This window comes from Cryptomeria japonica, chromosome 5 (genome assembly GCF_030272615.1).
Source record: "Cryptomeria japonica chromosome 5, Sugi_1.0, whole genome shotgun sequence".
Taxonomy (NCBI): domain Eukaryota; kingdom Viridiplantae; phylum Streptophyta; class Pinopsida; order Cupressales; family Cupressaceae; genus Cryptomeria; species Cryptomeria japonica.
In genome coordinates this window covers 924,834,939-924,846,552 of record NC_081409.1, presented here as the reverse complement: position 1 = coordinate 924,846,552, position 11,614 = coordinate 924,834,939, and the positions used below count along the sequence as shown (strand labels likewise).

The 11,614-nt window shown below is 35.4% G+C and overlaps 1 protein-coding gene across 2 annotated transcripts; it reads left to right on the top strand.

Moving 5' to 3' along the window:
* Nucleotides 1-3,169: 3,169 nt before the first annotated feature.
* On the top strand, nucleotides 3,170-11,101 carry LOC131066261 (uncharacterized). Of its 2 annotated transcripts, none has more exons than XM_058000988.2 (3): nucleotides 3,170-3,253; nucleotides 8,275-8,553; nucleotides 8,751-11,101. In XM_058000988.2, exons 2-3 carry the CDS (start codon nucleotides 8,284-8,286, stop codon nucleotides 9,669-9,671), a joined length of 1,191 nt encoding a protein of 396 aa, XP_057856971.1. In that variant the 5' UTR covers nucleotides 3,170-3,253; nucleotides 8,275-8,283; the 3' UTR covers nucleotides 9,672-11,101. The 2 variants fall into 2 exon arrangements, with proteins under 2 accessions (XP_057856971.1, XP_057856970.1); XM_058000987.2 differs by lacking the exon at nucleotides 3,170-3,253 and adding an exon at nucleotides 3,286-3,736.
* The last annotated feature ends 513 nt before the right edge of the window (nucleotides 11,102-11,614 follow it).

The following is an 11,614-nucleotide window of genomic DNA, read 5'->3' as shown; positions in this document are numbered from 1 at the left end:
AATGACAACTCTGTTAGTTGCTTTCTTTGTTGGGATAACCTCTATCCACTTTGTGAAATCATTTGTTACCACTAGAATCCATTTATGACCTTCACTTGATGTTTTAGTTATTTCTCCTATTAAGTTAATACCCCACTGCTGGAATGGTGCTTCAATAGTATTATTCCTTAATGGCAATGCTCCAAAATGCTTTAACTTACTAAAGAAATTCTAGCACACTTCACATTTTATCACAAGCTTATGAGAATCTACAAATAATGTGGGCCACCAATACATTGCTCTTAATACCTTGTGGGTTGGGGTTTTAGCAGTGAAGAATAGTTAGTAAAATTAGAGTTTGCAGGCGCGAGACAATTTTAGGTGTCTACATAAAGGATTCCAACGAATGACCATCCTCATGCAAAACATTACTAGAAAATCAAGTAATAAACACATGAGCGATCTTTGCTAGTCTGTCAAGACTCGGATGGTGCTTTAGCAAAGAGAAGGTTTCTATGAAACACAATAATATTGGAGTATGTTGCCATGTCACCTATCGATGGCTTGCTAGAGAAAGCCAAAGGCTTGAGCGAATGCCTTGTCTTTCATAGAATGAAAAGTTGTGTCAAGTCGACTACCACATAGTATATTTCGTGCCTTTGCTGAGACCTTAGAACCATCCCAGTGAACACTCATGCATCAATAAATTTACTGGCATGGACTAGGAAAACCACTTGTCTTGACATGCAACTGGATGACTTAAAGCTCAAATAACACACGTGAAGACTTTGAACTCACTAAGAATGAGGGGGCTATGAAGGGGACATGAAACATCAACCACATGAAATAAAACTTAGGATCTAGGATAAAAATGAATTAGTTGAGTTGTAGGTATTTTCTAGGCCAAAGGGGCTAGTAAATAAGATGTTTTAATAATGGGGTCAAGTTATAACTTAAGAAATCAACAACAGGAAATAACAAGTCAACTATGAAACATAAAGTGATGCCAACATAAAGAAATGGGGTTAAGAGTTTAAGGGCTAAACAAATGAGACTTAGGGCTTGAATTTCATGACTTGGACACTTTAGGGCTTATTCTAGAGGATGACAAAGACTTTCCAGTTGAAAAAAATTAGGGTTCCACCATGTGTGAAAAGGGATTTTGGAAGCAAAAATGTCTACAGGTTTGTAGTTCATCACTTGCATCAATCTTCCTCCTCCCCAAGGTGCTCAAGCCTCCTTTCTCATGGTCATTTCTTCATGTTGCCTCTGTACATGTTACACTTGTGTTTTTCTTATCTATCATCATTTTTTAGCATAAATTATCTAGATGCTAGCATCATATGGACATCCACATGTTGCACTAACATCCCGTGACAGTTTTCATTTAACACTCATTTTTAAGCATTTAACTTCACTTGTCGCATTCTCAAGTAAGAGAAAACGGTTCAATATCCCCCCCTCCCCCCACTATCTCTCTTTGAATCTCTTTTTCATTCTAGATAATCTTTTTCCTCTCTCGAGTGCCCTACAACTTGTTACAACTCTCTCAAACTTTCTCTCTTGACTTCCTCAAGCCTTTATAAGTTATATTGTTTCCATTTCTCATTTTTGTTACAAGCATTTTCTTTTGGTTCCCTCGAGCACTTTGGGATTTTCACATCCTCTCTCTTTCATTTTGTCACTATTCTTATTTTTATTATTTCTAGATGACATAGAATAATAGCACACACTATTTATTTTCTCTCTATCTTGGTTGTTCATGGTGGTAGAAATATCAAAATGGGAGTTTGACTAGGCAAGCCCCTAAATAGCCCAAAATATTTTTATTTTTTATATAGGTATTTTGAAATCACGAGCAATGCATGAAGATTTGCAAGTTATCGTTTATAAATTTCATTTAAACCATTTAAATCTTAGTTTATTTCTTTATATTCTATTGTATAATATTTGAAAAGCTTTTCTTACAAATATAATAATAATAGGAGTAACTATTTCTCCTTCTTGTCATCTATTATCATGTTGGAAAATGACAAGCACATATATTGTAAAAAATCTAATCCACAATAGCAACAACAATAAATACAAAATAATATTTTTACTAAGTTCATAAGAGATTTTACAATGAACTCTTAAATACTTATAAAGCATTGCATTCTCATAACTTCCATAACTACCCCAAACTACCAAATTAATTGTTATAACAATAATAAAAAGTCACTAAATAACTTTATTACAAATGAAAACCTTAATATATCAACACTATCAACCGCTCTTGCTATGTTCCCTAGTTTCTTTCATACAACAATAGCTGTAATTATTTTTTATTTTCTTACTCCAATATATATTTTTTATCAATCCCAACTCTTAAATCCTAAAATTTTATATCTATTGTTCTGTCTTCTGGGTGGTAATGATGCATGTTGTGGGATCCGTTATGAGTGCAAGGGTAAGAAAGTACACATTTCAAAGTGTTGCCCTATACTTGCTTAAAGCTGCCCCAATAACCATGCACTTAAAATTGCCAATACTTATCTACAAGTGCCCTAGTAGTGGTGCGCTATGACAGTGCACAAATGGGTCAATTATGATCCAAAAATGCTAAAAAATAAGCTACCATTAGAATAGACTTCTAGTTTTTGTTTTTTGGTTTCTTTAAAGTTAGTAATTAAAAGATTAGATGTACAAAGAGTGAACAGTCATTAAAATATAGACGACTCCTATATAATAAATTTGCAAAAGAAACCTTTTTGTTTTCAACATAAATATCAGCCTATAATAATGGCCTGTTAGATAGATCCAGCTTAAAACCAATGGTCCCATGGAGGGAAGTAGCATTTGGACTATTTTGCAACCCCGAGTTCAACTTTTTTGGATAATTTTCTGGTCAAAAATGTAACCAGGCCTAAACCATGATTTGAGGAGGAAAAAAACAAAGTATACGAACTTCTATTTACTGCAATTTATGTCGTTGAGTCCTGCATAGCCAATCTCCATTACTATACATATATTCATAAATTACTGAATTTATATATCGTATGACAGGGCTCCTCAAACAACCAACAAGTACAAGAAGGCCAAAAGCAAATCGAAGCATAATCATTCCAAACCTCCAATCCATATCCACATCCCATAAATAAATAAATATATAAAATATTTTAGAGAAAACTGACAAGTGCACATTAGCTATCTATCATCTATCTGTGTCTCTAGTATCTTATTTGTGCAGTGCTGTCTGGAATATCTTCTTCATATGCTTACGTAGGCTTACAAGGTACTTTGAGTGAGATTTTGTTTTCTACATCATCTTTTCTGCACACTATAGACATCATCACTTCATCCTCTTTCATCATTGCCTCAGTATCTTCTGCTCTGCTCTCCCCCACCCTGTTTTTACTACTACTGTTATTATTAGTGCCATTATTAATATTATTATTGTATAGTAATGGTTAGATCTGAGAGGGGAATTGATTTTTTTAATTTTATTTTGTATTCTAAGTTTCCTTCTTGTTGGTCTCCTTACAATCTATCTGTTAGATATCATTGTGCTTGAAGTGGTGGAGAAACATTGGCAAAACCAATTAGATTTGTATTTGGTAAGGGGTGAAAGCCTGCAAGATATGTTATGGAGAATGAAAATTTTGAGAATTCAAAGCACACTTATTAGGTGTTTGGTGTCCATTTGTATTGATGTTGATATTCATGGACATACCAGAGAAAAAAATTCAGTTGGAAGAAGCATCACAGGGATTACCAGGTGAAGTTCTATGATAGGAACATTTTTTTGTTGACATTTTAGTCCAAAAGTAGGACCTTGTATGATTTTCCTTTTTTGCTTTCACCGTAAAAATTTGCATCTGCACACATCTGGAAGGAAAATATGCCAATGATCTATCTGTTTGGAGAGAGCTGCTTTTGTATTTAAGAAGCAGTGTGTTTAAAAGATTACAAGGTTCAAAGTTTGTTGATTTTTACAGTGTCTTATGGAGGGAACACACGTCATTATTTTCCCCAAGCACACATTTAGCAAAGAACTTGCTGCTACAGTTTTTATTGGATTTTTTTCTTTAATTTGTTTGCAATGTTCAAATTTTCACAGTTAGACGGTCCCCATTAGCATGCTTTATTGGGTTCAGTATCAAGATCAGGATTTTGGAGGCTGTTTTCGTCACATGGGGTGTTGAAGTGCAATGGTTATAACAGGATTATTTTTCTTTGAGGATTAGAGTTATCTTAATTGGATCCCATAGTGATGTATGAACCAATAAGCAAGGATTCTACCAGGGGCTTTTGGATTTTCTCTTCCAAACTGGTCCTCTATTTCTTATTTCATTTGTATCTAAAAACTTGGATAACTTGCATTCATTAGCGAGCGTTGGCATATGGGTTTTGTGCTGGTTACGTGTCTAGTTTTCTCTGAGAAAATGCCTGAAATAATTTTGATGGCACATATAGCCAGCCCAACACGATGTTCATGTATATTTAGTCATCTACCGAATTCAGGATATCCTAGTACAATTTCCGTTTGTTGAAATTTTCATGTGCCAGTTAAGATTCTAACCAAGGGCACACAATGGATGTTCTTGCTACTGAGCTACTAGCCTCCTATGTGGTTTGGAATGTGGATTGCTCCAACTAAAGGTCAGATTGTGCATAATTCTCTGAGAATTCAAGACAAATCGCTATAGGAAGGTTGCACATCTAATGCAAAATGTAATATAGAAGATGTGGCACAACATACAAGCTAGTTCATCCAGTGCTTTTTTTCCTGGGAGCTAGTCTCATGGAACTTTAGGAGACGAGGTAGTTTGGGATTTCATATTAAGTTCAACCCTTGTTGCTAATAATTTTTATGGAGTTTGGTCAAAGGCCACAGGCTTATCAAAGTTCCTTCAAGGTGGGTATTCATAACTATGACGTTACTGAGAGGGACATGTCCAGAACCCGCACGAAAACTAGAAACGAAATCAACTCCTGTAAGTGCGTGGCTTTAGACTAGAGGAATTTTTTCGTAAAGCAGTCCAAGATAAGACTTTTGAGTCAGGTGATCTTTTACTGCTAAATTTAATGGACCCCCCCTGACATTTGACATGCCCAGTCTCTTACTGCAGGAAACAGAAAAAGACTTGCAGCTTGGTATCGATAGATAAAGCTTAAGGGGATCTGCAAATGGAATTCTTATTATTAAACTCCTGATCTTGCTTACCGAGTTTGCTATATTCCGTAGGCTTTCTCATTCTCTTTCTTCTCAATCTCGATCCCCTGCAATGACAGAACGCCGAAGTCAACATTCAGACAACAGTTTTTGGGAATTATCTTCAGGACTCATCATGCCAAGCACTTCCTCTGGGAAATAACCAAACGAAAAAGGACGGCTCTGCTAACTACAAATCTGAAGTGTGTGTTTTTGGAGTTCTGGATGTAGATAAATTCGTGGGATCATTTTTTTCAGTTAATGATGCGCGCATATATGTGCAGCATTTCATTATTTTGTCTGTCCCTAAGGCTTGAACATCTAGCACATTTGATGTTCTTGGTTTTGGCATTCTTCTGGTATTACCATAAAACACGAGCTAAGTTTTTAGTGGTAGTTATGAAAGAGGGCATTTTAAACCATATGAAGGGTTCCCTTCTTCAAACCTATCGCATCTATCAATCGAACCATGCATTAACAAGGAAACTGTTTTTCAATGTGGGCTGTTTGTTCTTCTGCTTATCTTCTCTCAAATCTTAGCTTGCATTTTTTTTTGTTTTCATTCTGCGGAGTTTTCTCCAACTGAAAATGGCAATGCCTGATCTGTATGCCCGCATTTGTCTTTAGCAACTCAAGGACATGCATATTGCATATTCAGCAGAATTTGCTACTAGCATTTGAAATGTCAAACAGATAAGTCAGATAAGGTTTGTAGTTTACATCTTCACATGCGCACATGTAGAATTCCAGTTATCTGGCATTTGTAAGTTGGCTTGCAAACTGTTTGAAAGAAATTTTGAGCGAAGTTGTTGGTTAATGTGGAATCTGGATAGGATTGCAAGGCATTTGACAAAAAGGTTTAGGAACAAATCTTGGAAGAAGTTTGAAACAAGCCCTAAAGAAAATTATCTTAGGTCCAAAACTAGAAAACAAGAATATGTGGCTTTGATAAGTAGCGACTAGATCAGACCGTGCCATAGATAAATTTGATGGGGAAGAGTTCCACCTAAAGAAGCATAAAATGAACGCATTCACTCTACAGGTCTTGTGGAGATATGTAGATAAGTTGAATCCCAGAATTGTATAATACTGCAATGAAACAGAAACAGTAGGATAAAAAGAGAATTGCTAATGTTGCCCTGATTTCAAAATATTTAAGGCCATTACTGCAAAGAACTCTAAGGAGGTGTGGACTAATTTGGAGGAGAAATGAATAGTATTGTCTTTAAATTTGCAAATTGTTTTTGCACGAGCTCTTACTCGTCAGGAGGTAAAACTGCTGATTCATCAGTCTCAGTGCCTTTTGAGAACATTGGCAGTTACTGGGTCTATTGACTTTACTCCATATAAGGAGGATAGCATACCAGATCTGTGATTACCAACTCTTTACCCCTCTGTACATTCTCCTATGTTCAAGCTCGAGTTGAATGTTATATGAGGAGCCCTTCCAAAATCTGAAATTGTGACAATGGAGACATTCATTTGGACTACGCAAATTTTAAGTTTTGTTAAAATAATCATTTTTTCAGTTGCCTATCACAACCAGGTCTCTAATGCCAGAGTTGAAGTCTGGAGTTGAGATATATGGTTGAAGCTTCGATACTGGACATGATGATGGTTATATCACATAAATTAATATAATGAAAAATTTAGCTGCCACTGTTGATTTTTGACAATTGTTCCTAATGTTTCTGCCCCAGGGTTGTTTTAGCTGCTCCGTCAAAATTTTGTTTAAGTGGGTTAATGTTTTAGTTCCCGGCTTCTTTTTTAACTTTGATTGAGAAGACTGCGTTGTTGTTCTGATGATTTTATCACAGAAATTAATATAACGAAGAATTAAGCCAACACTGTTGATTTTTGACAGTTGCTCCATATGCTTCTGCCCTAAGGTTGTTTTAGTTGCTCCATCAACACTCTGTTTAAGTTGGTTATAGCTCTAGTTGCCAGCTTCTTCTTTCCTTTGATAAGATTGTGTTGTTTGTACTAAAAACTTATTGTTTCTCCTACTAAGATTGGAACCGAGTACAATTGCCTCTGAGCAAGTCTAAAGCCTGTTGGATATTTTCTTGTCAAACTGGTTGAATATTCATCCAAGTAAAGGATTGTTGCCAAGCACTGTTTCCTGTAGAGACATTTAAAAAAGAAAAAAGATGCTCTAAGGATTTAAGTGCTTGCATACATAATTTGCATCTAAAGCTTAAGCAATCATTCCTTTTGCAAGGCTTGTTAGATTAAGTTATAGATGGAAATCCAAGAAAAGACAATTACCTTGAGATATTCTTATTGTGCCATAGTCTCATGACTCATCCATAAACTGTCACAAGAAAGAGATATTTTCAGCATAATGAAATATTAATTCGCCTACTAACAATGTGGATTCCTAATCATTTCTAGTCTTAACTGATAAGATCTTTTGTGTTTCCTGCTTGAGTAAATATCAATAGCCTTGCCTAACTGTATTCGCTCCTGATTATACTTCTTTCCATTTCCATTTTCTCTTTTTGTATGCACCAAATTGTTTGCAATTTCAGGTTGCATTGCAGCAAACAGATATTTAAGTCCATTTTTCTGTGTTCAAGCGTTTTACAGACAATAGATTGAATGCACAAACCTATTTTTATTGTTGATCTATCCAGCCAACAGATTTAGATGTCTTCCTATCCTTTATGACCGAAGATCTTAAATGATCTAGTCCCTGACGAATTAAGTTAATTGCAGATTAGTAATTATATCAGAAATAAACTTATAATTTTTTGTATCTTTCATATCTAATGAATCTTAGGTCTTAGAATTTTCAATGTGTGTTATAAAGCATTTTCTAATGTCTGCTTCTGGACTGTACGGTCACTAGCATTGGGAAATAGGTGGTAATCAGTCAAAAAGTTTAAACTTGAACTGAGACTTGATTATTTTTCAATGAGTCTTAGCCATGGTTGAAAATTTAAATCAAACAAGATGTTGTAAAATGCCTGCATTACTTGTAGATATTAATATCAATTTTAATAGGAGTCTACTTATTCATTATTGTTTCAAAATCTACATGCACACAAGGTGTTCCTATAATGGAAAATCTTATTTTATTACTTAAATTGGATGTCCAGGTGGCAGAAATGGCAGCAAAAGTGCATTGTGAAACGAAGTTGCATGTAAGATTCCCAAACCAAAAAGCAGTCACGGCAACACGAGTAATATTGAAGCTTGAAGATCCTTGGCCACACTGTCCTGAGTTGATCAAACCATTAAAAGACGATCGAACTTGTAGTGGAATCAACAATTGCAGTGATTCCATGCAAGAAAGAATGGAAGGATATGGAACACAAGATACTAGGGAAATTCTTAAGCAGACAATGCTTAAACAAGAAGAAATTTTCCAAGGACAGGTAAGCAAATGAAATTGCACAATGATTATTGTTTTTGAATGAGAAATGCACGATTTCACAGAGCTCAGAGATGAATTTTCCATATATAAATTAGTTTTTCTTGTTCTACGGATGATTGAGGGAAGGAGATTTTATACTTCAAAAAGTAAGATTTTCCAATGTTCTGAAGCATTTGGTTTGTTCTTGGGATCCTGCAGGTCCGAGAACTGCATCGTCTATACCAAGTTCAGAAGGTGTTGATGGCTGATCTTAAAATCAAATCACTTGGCAAATCAAAGTTGGATTCAGCAACAACACAAAAAAGTCATTTCATATTTCAATTGGGATCAGATCATGTTGCATCAGAAGGCAAAAGGAATGTCAGGGATCCACCCAATATTTTTGTGACAGACAAGGACAAAATAAGTTACAGACTGCCTATTTGTGGCACGGATAGAGATCACACCCCTTTTTCTGATTTTCTTGGAAAAGGCCTACCAATTGGGTTGAGTCCAAAAGAAAGCAAAGATAGCTCACAAGACTTTTCTAGGTTGCAACCTAGTAGAGCTACTTGCAGGAATTTTGATCTTGAACAGCCTGCTGCAGAATATGTGAGTGACAAGGTGACACATACAAACAATGATGACAGAATTTTAAGAATAGCCGTAAAAAATTCTACAAAAGAAGATAAATCACTAAATTTCAGTATGTTTCTTCATCCAGATAGTGATGTGGAGCTGACCTTAGGTACTGGATATGGAAAAGGTAAAACAGTATCTAATTATCAGAAAACTCCTTCAAATTTAGGTTTGGCTTTCCCAGAGTTTAAAAGAGAACAGCCAATAGAATGCAGAGGTCCAATATTTAATGATGAATTAAAACTCTACTCTCCAACTTCAGTTAGGTCTGAAGTCACCATTCCAGAAAATATCAGAACATTGGAAGGGACTCAAGCAAGCGGCAAGGAACATAAAAATATCGACAAGTGTAGGACTGGATGGCAAAGGTTTGATATTGATGGTGAGAAAAGCAGTAAGGAGAGGAACTTCCTTGATCTTCATATTGGTGAAAGACCAAAACAAGAAAATATTAAACAGCCTCCTTGGCTTCTTCAAGCTTTGAACCTGAGCAGGACATAAGTTCCATTTGGAAGGTGTGTTTTCATGAGAACACCGTCAAAGTTTTTCTTGGCATTATGCCTATGAAGTGGGAACATTGTTTGATGTTCGTCCGTAACATTCGGATTTATTCTGATTGGTTCAATAAAGTGAGATTCATATAGAAGTAGGGCTCCTCACTTGAAAATGGGATTTGCTTAAATGCAACATGAAGAGCAATAAAGTGTTGATAATGACCATTTTGGACATTGATCAATTGCTGAGACAGAAAGGACAGGCTATAGCTGACATTTGAAAATCCCTGATAAGATGTTTTAAGGAGTTTTGTCTCTCTTAACATTCTTTCCCTTGTTATTGCTTATTCTTCTCTACGGTGTACTGATATAATCTTGATTCAAACATACATTCTGAGCAGAGGAGACAAGAAATCTACCCAAACCACAATTCTACAAAAGCAGAACAATTGCAGAAGAAATTTCTTTGCATTTTGCAGTAAACAGGGTGTACTTATATAGTAATACTGGAGTTCAGCTGTCATTCAAAGACATCATATTGCTGTGCTTTTGTATGTTAAGCCATGCGATTATAACGTGTAATAGTTGATAACGTCTATGATCGAGGAAAAGGACACAGCTGAGAAAGAGTGGTGTCATTAATTTGAGCCAAATCACAGGCCTTTGAATCTTTTTCCAAATAGGTTGATTTTCTTTTGTTTCAATGGAGATGCTGGATAGTCACATTTTGAAAATAGCGCTTTAGTGTAAAGTAGTTATCAGTCCTGCCTAACTTTTCTTCTTTTGTAAATGTGCCAAAGCTTTTCTGTACAAAATGCTTCTATTCAGTGTATCCAGAAGAGCTTCAGTCTCGTTTGTTTCACAATGAAAATGCCAGAAAGTGGTGTTTTGAATTCAATAGTACAGCCTGTGGCCCAGTAACAGCTAGTTGATAATGGTTCCACGGAGGGAGCTACCGCTACGAATTTTCTTGGGTGAGGAGCATCATGACAAATTCAAAACCAGGAAACACTTGAAGCAGCCATATAAGGTGGTCCTACGAAACATTAAATATCCTGCTGCTCTCTACAGTTTCACATGATTTTGCACTCAAATTTATTGCATCTCTCTTGGAATATCAGATTATTTAAAGCTTTCTAATGCGCATTACACAGAGCCAGCCATTGACTAGGTGCTGAAAACTTTCAGGCCTTGCTGTCTACTGTTTGCTCAAACTTGTTGGGTAAAAACAAGTATCAGTGCTCCAAGTGAATGTCCCATGGAATTAGTGACGTAACCAGTTGCCAAACTGGAGGAGTAACTCCTTTCCTCTGAACGCCATTACTTAACCTAGTGATAAAATGGAGATGTTTTCTTACAATTGCTTCTAGGTCCTCAGAGATAGTAGCCTCTTTTTTAAAAAGAAAAAATTAAATATATTTTTTAGTTTTTTAAATATATGATTGAGTAGGTTTGGTTTAAACAGCACATTCTAAGTTTTGATTTGTTTAGTCATCTGAAATCATATTAATAAGATGTTATTAGAGAAGGTAGTGTAATTTCCAATGAATCACCTAAAACAAATCAAAGCTTACAGTATGCTGTTTAAACTTGACTATTAATACATATGATGCTTCAGAATTGGCTCAGATTTATCCTCCCAAAAAAACTGCCTGCAAATTTGAAGGCTACTTTTTCTGAGAGACTTATTAGTAGCAGTTGGGTGCTGAGGCATTGGCATTGCAGCATTTTCTCCTTAGGTGATAGCATTTTTTAGTCTGTAGTTTTTAGATTTGATTATGCAAATATTTTTTTTTATGAATATTTCGGATCATATTTTATGATTCATCATCAAGATAAAGATAATCAAAAAGAAATAATCTAATATATTAATAAAAAATCATTTGTACAACCAAATCTAAAAACTCCAATTTAATGTTATAAACTATTGAAATTCATATTTCTGATGAC

Excerpts from the sequence above, each read along its gene's own strand:
- LOC131066261 (XM_058000988.2), top strand. The coding sequence starts at position 8,284 with ATGGCAGCAAAAGTGCATTGTGAAACGAAGTTGCATGTAAGATTCCCA. Across the intron at positions 8,554-8,750 it reads AAGAAATTTTCCAAGGACAG|GTCCGAGAACTGCATCGTCT; the intron begins GTAAGCAAATGA and ends GGGATCCTGCAG.